The following is a 19,275-nucleotide window of genomic DNA, read 5'->3' on the forward strand; positions in this document are numbered from 1 at the left end:
TAGCCCTTCACATTAATCAGTACCCAAGAAGTAGCTCTTGGTTTCAAAAAGGTTGGTGACCACTGCTTTAAGTGTGTTTCATTGGAGATGCAATGCTGCACTGCATCGAAATTATGGATTATAAGGGTCTGCTTAATTTTTTAAAACATGGAAAAACGCCACAGGTAGGAGCATGATAACATGAATGCGCAATAAATTAGTGCATCCATGGCGAAAGCCGAGAAGTACACGCAAAAAACCTTATTAAAAAAGGGCGGTTTGTGTCGGTAATCAATTGCACATGAGGTCTTAACCGCAACACGCCCAATAATAGTACAATTGTTTTTATAGTTTGCACACACTGTCTAGCATGTGTTATTTACATCTTAATAGATCAGGCCCTATTGTCCCTCTGACTTTGAATAAAAAAAAGGTCTTGCAAATGACAGATCATTTTATATACAGGTCAATACGGCAGTTTAGTTGTAAACTATTGATTAGGCCCCATCAAGTTTACACTATAGAGGCCTATTATGTGCCATTTTTTTAAATCAATTGAATGCTAAGATTGACCCAGAATAAAGAGAACATTCTTAAAACAAATATATTTTTATTATAATTAAACCAAAACAAACAAAATCAAGTTGTAAGGATGTCTTTGTGGACACACAACAGAAGTCAATAAGTTAAGATAAATAACTGTTTCTTCGAGTTGTTGAGGCCAAAACATTGAAGTAGTCCTGCCTTAATTGACTAATAGTCCATGGATGTTAACATTCATCATAGTCACTGTATTCTCAGGCCCGTTAATCGATGGCAGCTGGACTGTTCAGTTTGTCTTAGAAATCCTACAAACACATACGGGCTGTGACACTACTCGAGAAGCCAATCCTGTCATTTCAGTGTGCAGTATTTTAAGTGAAACAGAAATAAAAAACTGAAGGGATTGCTTAAAAACCTGCTGTGGATATATTCACTGTTACATTATGCTCATGGTCCAGCTGTTGACTTTAATGCATGTTTGTGTGCGTGTGTCATGTGGACGGAATAATTGCAAAGCAGAGCAAAAATAATTACAAGTTCACAAAGTGCTTCAAATCATAAATCTATCATTTTAATGTACTGTAAACTTTTTTGCCATATGATCAAGTGCTAAATTGTGGAGTACAAAGACAAGTTGCCGTTGGTTACAGCGCCTGAGCAAACAGCAGGAGGAGCAAGAGACTAAATCCTGAAAGACTTGCTTTGGTTGCAGAGTTGTCTTCGCACACAAAGTTGCTGTCTGTGTCGTTACCAGTTTGGGTGTGGGTCACAAAGTTAATGTTTGCCCCTGACACTTGCGCTGTGATCCAGCTCTGAAAATACGACACACGGGCAAAGACTTCCGGGAATCCTTTGTTGGCGCAGGGTACGCCAAAACTGACAATGCCTGCCTGGATCCATCTTGAGCCTTGTTTACATTGCAAAGGTCCACCAGAATCACCCTGAAAACAAAGAAATAGGCAGAGGAAGGTTCAATTAGGGTGTAAAGATGTGAATAAAACTACAGTTTACCTACACCTCTATTTTATGCAAATACAATAAGGCACTGACTGACCTGGCATATTCCTCTGCCCTCCTCCCCGGCACACAGCATGCTGCTGGTAATGTTATGTGGCACCAAATTGTAGTTGCAGGCACATTGCTTGTTTCCAACCACTGGAATCTCAACTTCTTGCAGTATGTCATACCCTACATCTGGCTCTGCAGGACGTACTCACTGTTACATTGGTAAAAATGCCACATAAAATCACTGCACACTAAACCCAATCATTTCAATGTCATTTTAATGAGCCTTTACCGTCACTTTGGTGCATTTCCCGATCAGTAATACATTTATCACAAATGTTTGTGCACAGTTTTTCATTTCTTCCAACAAATTACCAATGACTTTGGACATGCATCAGTTACTTTCATACTATTTTGTTGCTGTTTTATCATTTGCTGATGTCATGTCAGTCAAAATAAACTACACATTAGCGACAGGCTCGGATTCAGTGACAATTAAAGCAGTTTGCTTTAATTCACTTCCCTTAAATTTCACTCCCCTCTAAAATACCTTTAAAAAATGTTGCGTAAATTGTCAAAATCTGTCAAGCAAATTATATACATTACTTCAGAATAATTTTTTTCCGAAAATATCTTCTAAAACAAAGACGAAATGAGTTTAAATTTTCGAAAAAAGTAGAAGGCGTGGAAGAAATCACATTAGACAGAAATCAATCAGATGTCCCAGGCCAAAAAGAAGTGAATAATACAATTAGGGCTGGGCGATATATCAGCATGTTTAGGTTTTTTTTTTGCGAGGTCGCCGAGTTTCTCACGGCTCATGGCTGATGACAGACAGATGACCAGGGTTTGTGTTCTGTTATTATGGTCTCAAATTCTAGAATCTCCACTAAACCCACCTTTAGTGATGTCTTAACATTTTCAGGAAGTGTCACCAAGATCTGACATTTTTAGACTTTTCACCTTGATTACTGATACTTTTGTTGATATGAGTACAAGTTCGTACTCTTAAGGAATGTTCCATCCATTATATACAATTTTTTGCAGATTATCAACAAGATTGAGCAGTTTGTGCCAATGTTTTGAGAAATGCACCAAACCGACTGAGAAAACAGCACTCGAGCGAGCTTTCTGTTAATCTTAAAACAAAGGTAAGATACACTATTGTAGGATTTCTGAGACTTTAAAATGTATTTTTATTGCAAAATGAAAAACCTGTAAAATGTTAGAAAATAATAGACGGACAGAAAGATAAATTATAAAAGATACTCACGATCACTCCCCAGCCTGCCCCAGCCTGTGCCCCAGCACTTTGTGGCACTGTGGAACTGACTGGTGTTGCTCGCCATACAGACAGGTTGGATGTAGTTAGTGTAAGTGATGGGACTTCTCAGCCTGAAGAGGGCAATGTCATTTTGAAAGGTACTGTTGTTGTAGTCAGGATGAACGATGACCTGAGCCACTGTGCGTGAGACCTCATTAGGGTTTGGACCACTCTGAGTCAGCTTTCCAAAGTACAGTGTCCATGGAGAAATTCCAGCACTACAATTTTTTAAAAAGAGAGAGTTAGATGATAGCAGTGATACTTTTCCTAAAAGCGCCACAAACACATTTTATAATAACTAGGGGGGTATTCGATCCACCAAGTTCTGAAAGTGATGGCTTCACCCACCTTTTGGCAAAGTGCCATCCCATTCCTAACCTATAGGGTTCAATATGATGTCAGTCCACCTTTTGCAGCTATTACAGCTTCAACTCTTCTGGGAAGGCTGTCCACAAAGTTGCAGAGTGTGTTCAATAGGAATTTTCGACTATTCTTCTAAAAGCACATTGGTGAGGTCACTCACTGATGTTGGTCGAGAAGGCCTGGCTCTCAGTCTCTGTTCTAATTTATCCCAAAGGTTTTCTATTGGGGCCGCATAGCTCGGTTGGTAGAGTGGCCATGCCAGCAACTTGAGGGTTGCAGGTTCGATTCCCGCTTGTGCCATCCTAGTTACTGCCGTTGTGTCCTTGGGCAAGACACTTTACCCACCTGCTCCCAGTGCCACCCACACTGGTTTAAATGTAACTTAGATATTGGGTGTCACTATGTAAAGCGCTTTGAGTCACTTGAGAAAAGCGCTATATAAATATAATTCACAATTCACTTCACTATTGGGTTCAGGTCAGGACTGTCAAGTTCACCCACACCAGACTCTGTCATCCATGTCTTTATGGACTTTCCTTTGTGCACTGGTGCACAGTCATGTTGGAAGAGGGAGGGGCCCGCTCCAAATTGTTCCCACAAGGTTGGGAACAGGGAATTGTCTGAAATGTTTTGGTATCCTGGAGCATTCAAAGTTCATATTACTGGAACTAAGGGGCCAGACCCAAATCCTGAAAAACAACTCCACACCATAATTCGTCCTCCACCAAATTTCACACTCCTACCACTTCGTGGCTGAATTGCTGTTGTTCCCAAACTCTTCCATTTTCTTATAATAAAGTTGACTTTGGAATAATTAGGAGCAGAGAAATTTCACGACTGGATTTGTTGCACAGGTGGCATCCTATGACAGTTCCACGCTGGAAATCACTTAGCTCCTGAGAACGGCCCATTCTTACACAAGTGTTTGTAGAAACAGTCTACATGCCTCAGTGCTTCATTTTATACATCTGTGGCCAAGTGATTAGGACACCTGATTCTGATCATGTGGATGGGTGGCCAAATACTTTTGACAATAGTGTATTCAAGTAATTCAAATAATCAACTCAATTAAATCAAATTAAATTAATTTAACAAACACAGTTCATTCAATTAAGTCACAATAGTACCTTTTTGGCGAAAAGGTTAGTCCCGGTTTTCAGTTATCATACAGCCAAAGATTGTGCGTAACAAACCAGTCTGTTTTTTGGTACAATTGTGTGCCCAAACTAAGTAACTCATGCATTGGTAACTAAAGTACCAATGATTGTCACACACACTAAATGTGGCAAAATTATTCTCTGCATTTGACCCTTCAATTTTGGTTATTCAACCCCCAATTCCAACCCTTGATGCTGAGTGCCAAGCAGGGAGGTAATGGGTCCCATTTTTATAGTCTTTGGTATGACTCGGCCAGGGTTGGAACTCACAACCTACCGATCTCAGGGCGGACACTCTAACCACTGAGTAGGTCACCAGCAATTTTACCTCCAATTTTTCATATGTGTGAGCAAACGCCAAAACTCCTTGAGCATTCAGTGGCGCACATGTGAGCTACGGCAGACGTGCACACTGTTATGCGCTTATCTTTTTATTCGATTTTGTGTGCGCCCTACATTTGCTTTGCGCAGAGGACGCGTGAGCAGTGTGAAATTGCACCTTAGAGGGAACGTTGGTCACTAGGCCACTATTTTTCTATTATTTCAGCTGCAAAATAACCCACTATGAGTCCATATAAAGTGACTAGTTTTAGCATACCCATGTGGGATTGTCACAACAGTGTGACATGTTGTGCGGTATTTTATTTGTCAGTCTTGTGAGTGTAATCGATCCCAGCTCGTGTAGCTGAGGGGTAAAAAAAGTCCCACTCTGACAGCTCGGGCTTTTAGCTTGTTTAAAATAATTATTAGTGCACCCCTAGTGGCTGACATTTGTGGTACACCCTTTAGGTCAAATGCTTTGGAAGACAAGCTATTATAATCATTAGACTGATTATCGATAACTTATAAACATTCATCTGCTAAGTACCACCTATACCAATACAAAGATGTGTTTTTTAACCAATCTGGCGTGAATTTGTGCTTGTCAGTCCCCTATAGGTGCAAAATTTGGTGGCGATTCAACCAAACTCCCTAAAGTTACAGTGGGTGTTTTTTTAGAGTGTGTTGTGTTGGGAGAGAATTCAAGTCAATTTGAGTGATTGGGTCGAATTAGGGATTTTTTAACAGCACCACTTTTTGCTGTATTTGTCAGAAAAATTATATCTAGTCAACACATTAAAGGCCTACTGAAAGCCACTACTACCGACCACGCAGTCTGATAGTTTATAAATCAATGATGAAATATTAACATTGCAACACATGCCAATACGGCCGGTTTAGTTTACTAACATGCAATTTTAAATTTCCCGCGGAGTTTATTTTTGAAAACGTCACGTAATGCTGACGTGTACTCGTGACGTCACGGACTGTAAGGAAATATTAGCGCTGCACGACTCGTGGCTAAAAGTAGTCTGCTTTAACCGCATAATTAAACAGTATTCTGGACATCTGTGTTGCTGAATCTTTTGCAATTAGTTCAATTAATAATGGAGAAGTCAAAGTAGAAAGATGGAGTTGGGAAGCTTTAGCCTTTAGCCACACAAACACATGGTGATTCCTTGTTAAAAGGCCTACTGAAATGAGATTTAAACGGGAATAGCAGGTCCATTCTATGTGTCATACTTGATCATTTCGCGATATTGGCATATTTTTGCTGAAAGGATTTAGTAGAGAACATCGACGATAAAGTTTGCAACTTGTGGTCGCTAATAGAAAAGCCCTGCCTTTACCGGAAGTATTTGCGCGTGACGTCACGAGTTGCAGGGCTCCACACATATTCACATTGTTTTTAATGGGAGCCACCAGCAGTAAAAGCTATTCGAACCGAGAAAATGATAATTTCCCTATTAATTTGAGCGAGGATGAAAGATTCGTGTTTGAGGATATTAATAGCAAAAGACTAGAAGAAAAAAAAAATCAAGTAAAAAAAAAAAAAAAAGGCAATTGCATTGGGACGGATTCAGATGTTTTTAGACACATTTACTAGGATAATTCTGGGAAATTCCTTATCTTTCTATTGTGTTGCTAGTGTTTTAGTGAGTTTAATAGTACCTGATAGTCGGGGGGGTGTGTCCACAGGTGTCTTGAGGCCAATGTCTGAGGGAAGTCGACGGCAACTGTTTGGACGGCGCAAGCTCAGCTGATCTCCGGCAAGAGGCTACTTTTTACCACAATTTTCTCACCGAAAACTGCTGGTTGACATTTGGTCGGGAACCCGGGTCCTTTGCTATCAATATCCTCAAACACGAATCTTTCATCCTCGCTCAAATTAATGGGGAAATTGTCGTTTTCTCAGTCCGTATAGCTCTTTTTGTTGGAGGCTCCCATTAAAAACAATGTGAATATATGTGGAGCCCTGCAACTCGTGACGTCACGTGCACATACTTCCGGTAAAGGCAGGGGCTTTTCTATTAGCGACCAAAAGTTATGAACTTTATCGTTGATGTTCTGTACTAAATCCGTTCAGCAAAAACATGGCAATAACGCGAAATGATCAAGTATGACACATAGAATGGACCTGCCATTCCCATTTAAATAAGAAAATCTCATTTCAGTCGGCCTTTAAGAATGCACTTTTCACCAAGTGTTTGCCTTTTGTGTGCAGATGTATCAGGCGTACACGAACACATACATACAGCCATGTGTAAAGATTAAGACACCGAATCAACAAAAGATTATCATGATTATAACTAGTGTTTTTTTTTTTTATTGTGGTAGATTTTAGCATGATTTCCAGTCCCTTAGATCAGTGTTTTTCAACCTTTTTTGAGCCGAGGCACATTTTTTGCGTTGAAAAATCCGGAGGCACACCACCAACAGAAATCATTAAAAAACAAAACTCAGTAGTCAGTAAAAAGTCGTTGTCGCAATTGTTGGTTTTGACTTTATACCATAACCAACCATGCATCAATATAGCTCTTGTCTCAAAGTAGGTGTACTGTCACCACCTGTCACATCAGGCCGTGACTTATTTTGAGTGTTTTGCTATTTTCCTGAGTGTAGTGTTTTAGTTCTTGTCTTGTGCTCCTATTTGTGGCTTTTTCTCTTTTTTTGGTATTTTCCTGTAGGAATTTTATGTCTTGCTTTCAGCGAAATTTCCCGCATCTACTTATGTTTTAGCAATCAAGAATATTTCAGTTGTTTTTCTTTTTCTTTGTGGGGATATTGTTGATTGTCATGTCATGTTCGGATGTACATTGTGGACACCGTCTTTGCTCAACACACTGTAAGTCTCTGCTGTCATCCAGCATTCTGTGATTGTTACTTTTTTGCCAGTTCAGTTTCCAGTTTCGTTCCATAAGCTTCAATGCCTTTTCTTAGGGGCACTCAACTTAGTCTTAGAAAATCTTTATTGTCCCCAAGGGGCAATTTGGTTTGCAGCAGTAGTCATTAAAAACAAGGTTCAACAGTAAAAACGAGGTACAACAGTAAAAACAAGGTACAAATACATAAAATACATACAACATACAAACCATCATAAAGCTAAAAACAAAAAACATTTGTGATACAATAAAAACTAATCACACGTCGCATCCCACTAAAGTGACTACATAGCAGCTAAGCTTGTTTGAAGGCCTACTGAAATGAGATTTTCTTATTTAAACGGGGATAGCAGGTCCATTCTATGTGTCATACTTGATCATTTCGCGATATTGCCATATTTTTGCCTAAAGGATTTAGTAGAGAACATCAACGATAAAGTTCGCAACTTTTAGTACTGATAAAAAAGCCTCGCCTTTACCGGAAGTCGCAGACGATAACGTCACAAGGGTGAGGGCTCCTCACATCCTCACATTGTTTATGATGGGAGTCTCCAGCAGCAAGAGCTATTCGGACCGAGAAAATTTCCCCATTAATTTGAGCGAGGATGAAAGATTCGTGCATGATGATGTTGATAACGAAGGAGTAGAAAAAAAATTATAATAATAATAATAAAGTTTAAAAAAAAAAAGGCAATTGCATTGGGACGGATTCAAATGTTTTTATACACATTTACTAGGATAATTCTGGGAAATCCCTTATTTTTGTTGCTAGTGTTTTAGTGAGATTAAATAGTACCTGATAGTCGGAGGGGTGTGTCCACGGGTGTCTTGAGGCTAGTGTCTTAGGGAAGTCACGGCAGATACAAGGACGGCGCAAACTCCACAGATCTCCGGTAAGAGGCGACTTTTTAACACAATTTTCTCACAGAAACCTGCCGGTTGACAAGTTGTCGGGAACCATGTTCGCTTGACCGCTCTGATCCATAGTAAAGCTTCACCTCCGGGAATTTTAAATAAGGAATCACCTTGTGTTTGTGTGGCTAAAGGCTAAAGCTTCCCAACTCCATCTTTCTACTTTGACTTCTCCATTATTAATTGAACAAATTGCAAAAGATTCAGCAACAGAGATGTCCAGAATACTGTTTAATTGCGCGATGAAAAGAGACGACGTTTAGCCACAAATAGTGCTGCGCTAATATTCCCTGACAGTCCGTGACGTCGCACGCACGCGTCATCATTCCGCGACATTTTCAACAAGAAACTCCGCGGGAAATTTAAAATTGCAATTTAGTAAACTAAAAAGGCCGTATTGGCATGTGTTACGATGTTAATATTTCATCATTGATATATAAACTATCAGACTGCGTGGTCGGTAGTAGCGGGTTTCAGTAGGCCTTTAAGGAGCTCATTTATAAAAACAACAGCTGAGGGAACAAAGGATCTTATGTTTTGGTTGTTTTTGGCCTTTCTATTACTAGGAGCGTACCTACATCCTGAGGGCAAGAGTCTAAACTCTAAGAAGAGAGGGTGCTGAGGGTTGGCCAGAATGGCCTTTGCCTTCTGGATGACTCTGACCTGATAAATCTGGTTCAGGGGTTTCAAGGTAGTGCCTAGCATGCTAGCAAAAGAGAACATGTCTGGTGCTTGCAGCGATCGGGCTCGAATAGACTGACCATACGTCCTCCTTTCACTGGACATGTCCTCTTTTGCGGGGCTGTCAGGGCAGAGTTTTGAGTTATGGTTGCGTGTATTAAGAATGTACGTTCATGGTTAAGAAGGGGGGGGGGAAAATAACATCGTGCGCGCAGCAACATTCGGAAGGAGGAGCAGAGAGCGAGAGAGTTATGATAAATGCGCATGCGTATCCAGGCTTTGCTTTTTTTCCATTCATTTATCAGATTTATTTTTTATCATCTGTAGCAGGGGTGTCAAAAGTGTGCCCCGGAGGCCATTTGCGGCCCTCAGCTAATGTTTTAAAAGCCCACGGCACATTCTAAAAATACTATTAAAATAAACAAAAACATCAAAAGTGAAATAAAAAAGCTTGCAAGTTAAATGTAATTTAGAAAAAGTTGCAATGCTGACTAATAAAACAAAGCTGTTCTTTTTCTTTCAAACTGTCATTGCTCAAAATATAATATCTAATCAAAATCAATGTTTTTGTGAATTATTGACCTATCCAAGGTTCTGATTACTTCACATCAAATATTCCAGTAAGAAAAATATTTTTGGTGGAAGATTTTGCAAATTTGGTAAATATATAACCCCAAAAATTATATTTTGTTGTTTTCTTACTGTACCGAAAATGAACCCAACCGTGACTTCTGAACCGAGGTACGTACGGAACCGAAAATTTTGTGTACCCTTACACCCCTACGACATACCATGTTACGACATCTACACAGTAGTAAGCTACCGGCTGCTATCTACTGATATGGAAGAGCATAAAATTGTTACTCTGCCAAGCTCTAGACAGCACCAACATTCAACAACGGCACATTATTTGCAGACTATAATTACTTGTTTGCGAAAAATATTTTTACCCCAAATAGGTGAAATTAGATAATCTCCCACGGCAAACCAGACTGTATCTCACGGCACACAAGTCTGCGACGGCACAGTGGTTGGAAAACACTGCCTTGGATAACGGTAATGGTGTTTGACAGCTATAGAAGCTGTGTCTGTAATAATCCATCCATCCATCCATTTTCTTCCGCTTATTCCCTTTAGCGTCACGGGCTGGTGCCTATCTCAGCTACAATCGGGCGGAAGGTGGAGTACACCCTGGACAAGTCACCAACTCACCGCAGGGCCAACACAGATAGACAGACAACATTCACACTCACATTCACACACTAGGGCCAATTTAGTATTACCAATCAACCTATCCCCAGGTGCACGTCTTAGGAGGTGGTTGGAAGCCAAAGTACCCGGAGGGAACCCGCGCAGTCACGGGGAGAACATGCAAACTCCACACAGAAAGATCCAGAGCCCGGGATTGAACCCAGGACTACTCAGGACCTTCGTATTGTGAGGCAGACGCACTAACCCTTCTATCACCGTGCTGCCCTCTGTAATAATCATCATATAAAATATTAATGATCCACAGAATTTGTTATGTGCGCCAGCACATAATGATTAGATTTGGCCCATGCCCCAATCCCTCAATAAATAAATCCAGGATGAATAAATAAAAAGATATCATTAGTCATTTTATTGCAGTAAGTGGGTTGGTCATTTGTACTTTGAACATATTAGGCCCGCTTACCTTAGAATGCAGTGGGCTGCCGAGAGCACCCAGTCCCTGCTGATCACGGTCCCTCCGCAAATGTGAAACCCCCTATAGTGAACGCTGACTTGCCAAGGCCACGAGCCCGCCAAGGCATTCACACCCCCGACTATCTTCGTGTTTAACGGCGCCATTCCGCACTCTGCGTGAACACAAAATGCGTCAATGAATACAGGTCATAGGCTCTAGTATCCACATAAAGGTACCTAAATCTGCATAAAATAGAGCAGCGCTTACCCTGAGCTTTGGAGCCACCTGTAAGAGAGATGAAAAAAACAATTATTTAATTTAAACGTGTCAAAAATATGTATTAACTACTGTTTTTAATGTAGCAAGCCATTGAGGGTCTACAAAAGTGCTCTATAAATCTAATCCATGACTTATTACTATTATTATTAAAACATTTTTTAAATGCACTGTACATTAACGGTTTGTCTTTTTTTAACTTAACACAAGCATACAATGCAGGTTCCATTGTGACTCTCTATCGACAAACAGGATTCCTCAACTGCACTATACTTAGAGAGGCATCTCCAATGACACACACCTGTGACTTATTGTTTTGATGGTTTAAAAATAATCACCCAAACAATAAGTCACAATCATCAAAATTGTGAATAACCGTAAACCCATGGCCTATATTGATTGGAACAGAATTGATGTGAAAACAATAAAAAAAAAAAAGGTTATTAAGATTTGACATCCATTGAAGTATATCAGCCATCTCTATTTCAAACAGGTAAATTCTCAAACAAATTGAAAAAAGCAACAAAAAAACATGGTAAATTACCAATGCAATAGATCATAAACAATTGAACAAAATGGTTTGACACAATTAATCATAATATCTTAATTAACAAATATGGTACTGCATCAGAGGGTTACAAATTTAAAGCGATGACAAAAACAGACAATCGTTGGTGATCAAAGGGCACAAAACTGGAAACGGGTGACAAGATGAGAGCACAAATAAGAAAACAAAAATAATTTTGATAACAGTCCACATTAGAGATGCGCGGTTTGCGGTCTCATCCGCGGAGTCCGCGGATAAACAGCGGGTCGGGCGGGTGACATGACGAAAAATTAGATTTTAAATAGATTCGGGCGGGTGGCGGTTGAACCATTCGGAAATATTTGATATACATGGTTCAGGGATCGGCAACCTTTACCACTCAAAGAGCCATTATTGACCCGTGTCACAAAGCAAAGATAACAACAGGAGCCGCAAACATTCTCGCGAATATCTGCTGGTGGTCACCCAGTTAACAAGAATCACGTCGTGCTATGAAGCAATTGCCTTTGACGCCTTCTACAACATGCATAAACTGTATGACAGTCCAGCAACATGTTATATGTGGCTTCCGCAGACACACGTACACGACTGCGAGGCATACTGGGTGACACAGAGTACACTGATGGTTGTGATATAAACAATTTTAACACTCTTACTAATATGCGCCACGCTTTGAAGCCACACCAAACAAGAATGACAAACACATTTCGGGAGAACATCCTCACAGTAACACAACATAATTGCAATACAACAAATACCCAGAATCCTTTGCATCCACGACTCTTCCTGACTATGTTATACACCCCGCTAGCACCACCCACATCTCCCCCACACACACACGCCCGTGCTGATAAGGTGGGCGGGGTTGGGGGCGTGGGGGTGTAAAATATATTCAGGAAGAGTCATGGATGCAAAGGATCTTGGGTATCTGTTGCGTTGCGTTTATGTTGTGTTACTGTGAGGATTTTCTCCCGAAATGTGTTTGTCATTCTTGTTTGGTGTGGCTTCACAGTGTGGCGCATATTAGTAAGAGTGTTAAAATTTTTATATCACAACCATCAGTGTACTCTGTGTCACCCAGTATTGCCTTTCAATCTTGTACGTGTTTCTGCGGAAGCTGCACACAACATGTTGCTGGACTGGCATACAGTTTGTACATGCTGTAGAAGGCGTCAAAGGCAATGGCTTCACAGCACGCCCTTATTCTCGTTATCTGGATAAGCACCTGTAAACGGTCGCGAGAATGTTTGCGGCTCCCATTGTCTTCTATACTCTGTCAAACGGGTCAAATTAGATCTATGAGTGGTAAAGGCTGCCGACCCCTGATATATAACAGCGGGCGGGCGGTTGCGGTGTTGATAAAATGTTAGTTCGGGGGGATGGCGGGTGGATGACGACTTTAGTGATGCGGTTGCGGATGATATAATTGCCTATCCGCGCATCTCTAGTCCACATTGTCAAGCAGAGTGTGATCTTTGCATTTGACCTAACTTCATTGATGTGTTCACCTACACAGGGAAAATCTGTACACAGTCGTGACCATGTTCAAACCCGATTACTTAGTACATCCTGGTAAGATGTCTAAATACCATTTAAGGTCATTTATTGTCATTCTCACTTAAAAACATGATGAATGAAATCAAATTCTTATCTCCCGGTGAACAGCAAATATAAAAAGACAATGAACAATAATATTAAGTAGCAGCATTATACACACAATGAAATACTATAAAAAACATTAAAACGGGACAACACACAACAAAATAAGATTGCCAGCAAGTGAGTGGTGTCTACTGTTCATGCACTGTAAATTGCATCATGTTCTCATTGCATTTATTAAAAATGAAGAAACACTTTATCTAATAGGTAAGTGGAAAGCAAAGCATACGGCATGGCATCCCAACAAGCTACAAAAACATACACAACTCAGCATTTCAGTTGAATTTTGTGTAAAAGCCCACCTTGAATTGAGAGTAGTGCGCCTATAAGGAGAGGCCATGTTGTCCACAGAATCATGTTGCTCGTGCAAAGAAAGACGCTTGGTGGCTTCCTTTCACTGTCCTCACGCTACTGTTTTTATACAGTATGTAGTGGCCACTCCTTTAAAAAAAAAAAAGCTTATCTAATCTTGATCGCGCGATGATTGCAAGTAGTCATGGCCTTGATGAAGGTAAAGTGCAGCTTTACAGTGTCTGGAATGACTGTGGGTTTCTTGTGGCTTGTTTTTGTGATAATCAATTAAGATGTCAGAAGCTCTACATTAGAATGTGATCTTACTGGTCTTTACAGTTGTATTTAGAGCGTATGGAACAATGACTGTGAAATATAATAGCTGCAAAAGGAACTTTCTACCAGCGCTATGCCCAACGCTTGACTGAGAAAATACAAAGCCGATTCCCCTGTTTTTGTAATGGTCATGTAATCCATTTTATTAGGTTATGTACAATAAATGATATGTATTTGTGTTTGATTGTGCACACGTGAGCATTTGTGTTGAATGACAGAACATGTCTCTTTGGTACGTAAAAGTTATGTAACACGTGCTGTTTGCTAAGGGACCGGCCTCACAATGCTTTTATTTTCGATGCATCTTTTCCGAGGATGGAATTTTCCCAATGCACAAAGAAATTAAAATGTCACATACTAGTTAAGGCACAATCCTTTCCATATTCGGCTTTTACTCAATAATTTCATTTGTAACAAATCACTGTTGTACATCCGAAGGTTGTACCCTTTTATAATGATATTCATAAGAAAGTTTTGGACTCACTGCTTTTTTAAAATCGACATATAAAATGTAACTTTCTGATTCATCTGCTTATCTCTTTCCAACTCAACAAAACCTATAAAGTACCCAACTTCAGGAACTGGTTAAATGAACTTGTGAATGTAATGACTCTTGAAAAAATAAAATGTATAAACTCTACAAATATTAATAAATGGGAACCAACCCGGAAACCTTTACTGACATATATTGAATCATCATTTATAAACATTTAAGAAAAACAAAACTGCCATCTTTTTTGTAGCTATATTCCTTTTCTTTTTTTTTGTTATTATTTTTTCTATTGATTCTACACTACAATTGTTTTTTTTGTGTGTCACGTTTGATATGGTTTTGTCATGGTTTACTTGCTATTTTGTTTTTTTCTTGAGATTATTGTTTTGTATTGATCAAGCCCTGTAATTTTTTTACTTATTTTTTTCCTTTTAAGTGTGTACAGTGGACAGGCCCTTGGGAGGTGATCTTGTGATCACTTCCTGATATATATATATATATATATATATATATATATATATATATATATATATATATATATATATATATATATATATATATATATATATATATATATATATATCTTAATTGGATTATCCAGAGAATAGTGCTCGAACCACTCATGAAACAGTTCTGTAGAGATGAAGTAGTGCTGTGATTTTTCCCACACATACATATTGCGCTCTATACCCAATCATGGCACCCACCTGTTCCCAATTAGCCTGCACACCTGTGGGATGTTCCAAATAAGTGTTTGATGAGCATTCCTCAACTTTATCAGTATTTATTGCCACCCTTCCCAACTTCTTTGTCACGTGTTGCTGGCATCAAATTCTAAAGTTAATGATTATTTGCACACAAAAAAATGTTTATCAGTATGAACATCAAATATGTTGTCTTTGTAGCATATTCAATTGAATATTGGTTGAAAATGATTTGCAAATCATTGTATTCCGTTTATATTTACATCTAACACAATATATATATATATATATATATATATATATACACACAATATTTGGGTATATTTTCTAATAATGTCTATACTGTAAACCTTGAGTTGTTAAAGTTCGAGTGCACCTCTGTCCTCAAATGTGTATGTGAGTGTGTATGAGTGGGGGTTTGCATAAGCAAAGTATGACTGTTTAATGTTATTTAACTGTAAAATCTAATAAAATATATTTGCTTAAACAAAACCTATCAAGTTAGTCATTCAGAATGGAACATCAGAGAGCTGATGTCATACAATCTGTTTATGTTTCAAAAACACATGGAGAACAAACTGTTTCATAACATTCTAGTTCCAATATTAATGTTATATGCCAACATTACAGTTATGATCAAAACTTGTATCATTGAATGATCCTGAAAATGGTAAGCATGTACACTGTTATGACCAATAGAGCCTCTGTAACTTACCGTACTTGGTATTGGATCTATACCAACATTTGTAATCCATCCATCCATTTTCTACCACTTATTCCTTTTCGGGGTCGCGGGGGGCGCTGGCGGCTATCTCAGCTACAATCGGGCGGAAGGCGGGGTACACCCTGGACAAGTCGCCACCTCATCGCAGGGCCAACACAGACAGACAACATTCACACTCACATTCACACACTAGGGCCAATTTAGTGTTGCCAATCAACCTATCCCCAGGTGCATGTCTTTGGAGGTGGGAGGAAGCCGGAGTACCCGGAGGGAACCCACGCATTCACGGGGAGAACATGCAAACTCCACACAGAAAGATCCCGAGCCTGGATTTGAACCCAGGACTGTAGGACCTTCGTATTGTGAGGCGGACGCACTAACATTGCCCAAAATGTATGTGAAGTATTTAAACAACACAATAATAATTGCTTATTAGTACAGTACATTAGCAAGTAGATTAATAATAATTTTGAGAAAATAGTACAACCGGAAATGATGCAACATGTTATCGCATACATCAGCAGCTAAAATAGAAGATTTTGTAACCTGTGATGAAATTACTATTTAATTATCATTTACATAACAAATAATATATCTTGATATACATCATTATCGCAAGAGGCTGCAATATATATCCCTTTATAGATTTTAACCCATCTCTAATCCTGATCTTTATGTTATTGCTGTTTTATTTTGGCATTGTTCACTTCATAATCTTGTTACTGTTTTTACGGAGACAAGTTTAACATCTGTCCTGGTTGCAAAATAGCATTTTGGCTAATTCTAGTGTATTTGCAGTAATGTTAATTAATGAACCGTCAAATAAATCGCTGAAAAATAAATAGATTGTAATGTTTAACGATGGCAAACGCTTCAATCAGAAAATACGTTCAATAGAGTACATTTTTAGAATTACAGTATTATCTAATGTACATTTAGACGGCTGGCAATATACGGTTGGTGGTTAAACAGACAAAATGAATAGGTCATTCAAAATTGGCATTGTTCACAACCCATTCCTTTTATATTGTGTGTGTGTGTTTGTTTTTGTGTGTGGGTGTGTTTGTTTTTGTGTGTGTGCGTGTGTGCGTGTGTGCGTGTGTGCGTGTGTGTGTGTGTGTGTGTGTGTGTGTGTGTGTGTGTGTGTGTGTGTGTGTGTGTGTGTGTGTGTGTGTGTGTGTGTGTGTGTGTGTGTGTGTTGTGTGCGTGTGTGTGCGTGTGTGTGTACACAGGGCAAAAACTCACAAAGCTGCTTTTGGGCGTTGTACTTTCCAGTCATTCCCAAATCCCAAATCATTGCCATATGTATACTGTACTTGTCCTGATTGTCAACAATATTAAAGATCTGGTGTATAAATAGCAGTTTTGTAATACAAACCCCGTTTCATTATGAGTTGGGAAATTGTGTTAGATGTAAATATAATTGGAATACAATGATTTGCAAATCATTTTCAACCCATATTCTGTTGAATGTGGTACAAAGATAACATATTTGATGTTCAAACTGATAAAAAATTTTTGTGCAAATAATCATTAACTTTAGAATTTTATGCCAGCAACACGTGACAAAGAAGTTGGGAAAGGTGGAAATAAATACTGATAAAGTTGAGGAATGCTCATCAAACACTTATTCGGAACATCCCACAGGTGTGCAGGCTAATTGGGAACATGTGGGTGCCATGATTGGGTATAAAAACCGCTTCCCAAAAAATGCTCTGTCTTTCACAAGAAAGGATAGGGCGAGGTACACCCCTTTGTCCACAACTGCGTGAGAAAATAGTCAAACAGTTTAAGAACAACGTTTCTAAAAGTGCAATTGCAAGAAATTTAGGGATTTCAATATCTACGGTCCATAATATCATCAAAAGGTTCAGAGAATCTGGAGAAATCACTCCACGTAAGCGGCATGACCGGAAACCAACATTGAATGACCAAAAAGGATATCACCACATGGGCTCATGAACACTTCAGAAAACCACTGTCACTAAATACAGTTCATCGCTACATATGTAAGTGCAAGTTAAAGCTCTACTACAACAACAACATCCAGAAACGCCGCCGGCTTCTCTGGGCCCAAGATCATCTAAGATGGACTGATGCAAAGTGGAAAAGTGTTCTGTGGTCTGACGAGTCCACATTTAAAATTGTTTTTGGAAATATTCGACATTGTGTCATTCGGCCCAAAGGGGAAGCGAATCATCCAGACTGTTATTGACCCAAAGTTCAAAAGCCAGTATCTGTGATGGTGTGGGGGTGCATTAGTGCCCAAGGCATGGGTAACTTACACATCTGTGAAGGCACCATTACTGCTGAAAGGTACATACAGGTTTTGGAACAACATATGCTGCCATAAAAACACAGTTTTTTTCATGGACGCCCCTGCTTATTTCAGCAAGACAATGCCAAGCCACATTCAGCACGTGTTAAAACAGCGTGGCTTCGTAAAAAAAAGAGTGCGGGTACTTTCCTGGCCCGCCTGCAGTCCAGACCTGTCTCCCATCGAAAATGTGTGGCGCATTATGAAGCGTAAAATACGACAGCGGAGACCCCGGACCTTTGAATGACTGAAGCTCTGCATAAAACAAGAATGGGAAAGAATTCCACTTAGAAAGCTTCAACAATTAGTTTCCTCAGTTCCCAAACGTTTATTGAGTGTTGTTAAAAGAAAAGGTGATGTAACACAGTGGAGAACATGCCCTTTCCCAACTACTTTAGCATGTGTTGCAGCCATGAAATTATAAGTTAATTATTATTTGCAAAAAAAGTAAAGTTTATGAGTTTGAACATCAAATATCTTGTCTTTGTAGTGCATTCAATCGAATATGGGTTTAAAGGGATTTGCAAATCATTGTATTCCGTTTATATTTAAATTTCCCAACTCATATGGAAATGGGGTTTGTAGGATATATATAAATACACACATACATATATATATATATATATAAATCTATCGAAAAATGTAAAGCACAATAGTCATACCTGTCGGTAAGCTGTCTCTCTTTGCCCCTGCACTGAAGTAAAATTCAACAGACTTGGGATACTTTTTGTTTACTATCAAAACTAAAACCAACTGATTGTAATGTAAAATAGAAATATATACGTAGATTTGTGTATATACGTGGCAATGCTTGTTGTTATCGCGGATTTCAACTTTTTTGCACATATTTCATCTTTTGCTCTTAACTGTTCTGTTGTTTTTGAAATGTTCTTGTTTAACTGTACTTTTAGAAATCGGCAACTGGCCCCCAAAGGTCCAAATATCGGACAAACCTCTACATAGTTACAGCTCATTGGCTTTTTGTATGATTGAATTACCACAAAATTGCACTATTTTAGTAAAAATTATGCTTCTGCATATAGTTCAGTTTAAATGTTGCTAAATATATAAATACAACACAAATATCTCAACTCT

The 19,275-nt window shown here is 39.1% G+C and overlaps 1 protein-coding gene across 1 annotated transcript; it reads right to left on the reverse strand.

The window, feature by feature from the left end:
• Positions 1-1,071: 1,071 nt before the first annotated feature.
• Positions 1,072-13,754, reverse strand: zgc:123217 (uncharacterized protein LOC641414 homolog). The gene is made up of 6 exons (XM_061909423.1): positions 13,618-13,754; positions 11,101-11,118; positions 10,843-11,005; positions 2,801-3,069; positions 1,577-1,722; positions 1,072-1,463 (listed from the first exon to the last, which is right to left on the reverse strand). Exons 1-6 carry the CDS (start codon positions 13,670-13,672, stop codon positions 1,167-1,169), a joined length of 948 nt encoding a protein of 315 aa, XP_061765407.1. The 5' UTR covers positions 13,673-13,754; the 3' UTR covers positions 1,072-1,166.
• Positions 13,755-19,275: the final 5,521 nt, after the last annotated feature.

The sequence above is a fragment of the Nerophis ophidion genome, linkage group LG08 (assembly GCF_033978795.1).
Source record: "Nerophis ophidion isolate RoL-2023_Sa linkage group LG08, RoL_Noph_v1.0, whole genome shotgun sequence".
NCBI lineage: Eukaryota > Metazoa > Chordata > Actinopteri > Syngnathiformes > Syngnathidae > Nerophis > Nerophis ophidion.

What these genes read in the sequence shown, in the direction of transcription:
- zgc:123217 (XM_061909423.1), bottom strand. Translation starts at nt 13,672, where the DNA reads ATGATTCTGTGGACAACATGGCCTCTCCTTATAGGCGCACTACTCTCA. An exon ending in GCAGCCCACTGCATTCTAAG is followed by an intron (nt 3,070 to 10,842) that starts GTAAGCGGGCCT and finishes AAAAAATTGTAG; the next exon opens with TGCTGGAATTTCTCCATGGA. An exon ending in GGGCAGGCTGGGGAGTGATC is followed by an intron (nt 1,723 to 2,800) that starts GTGAGTATCTTT and finishes TACGTCCTGCAG; the next exon opens with AGCCAGATGTAGGGTATGAC.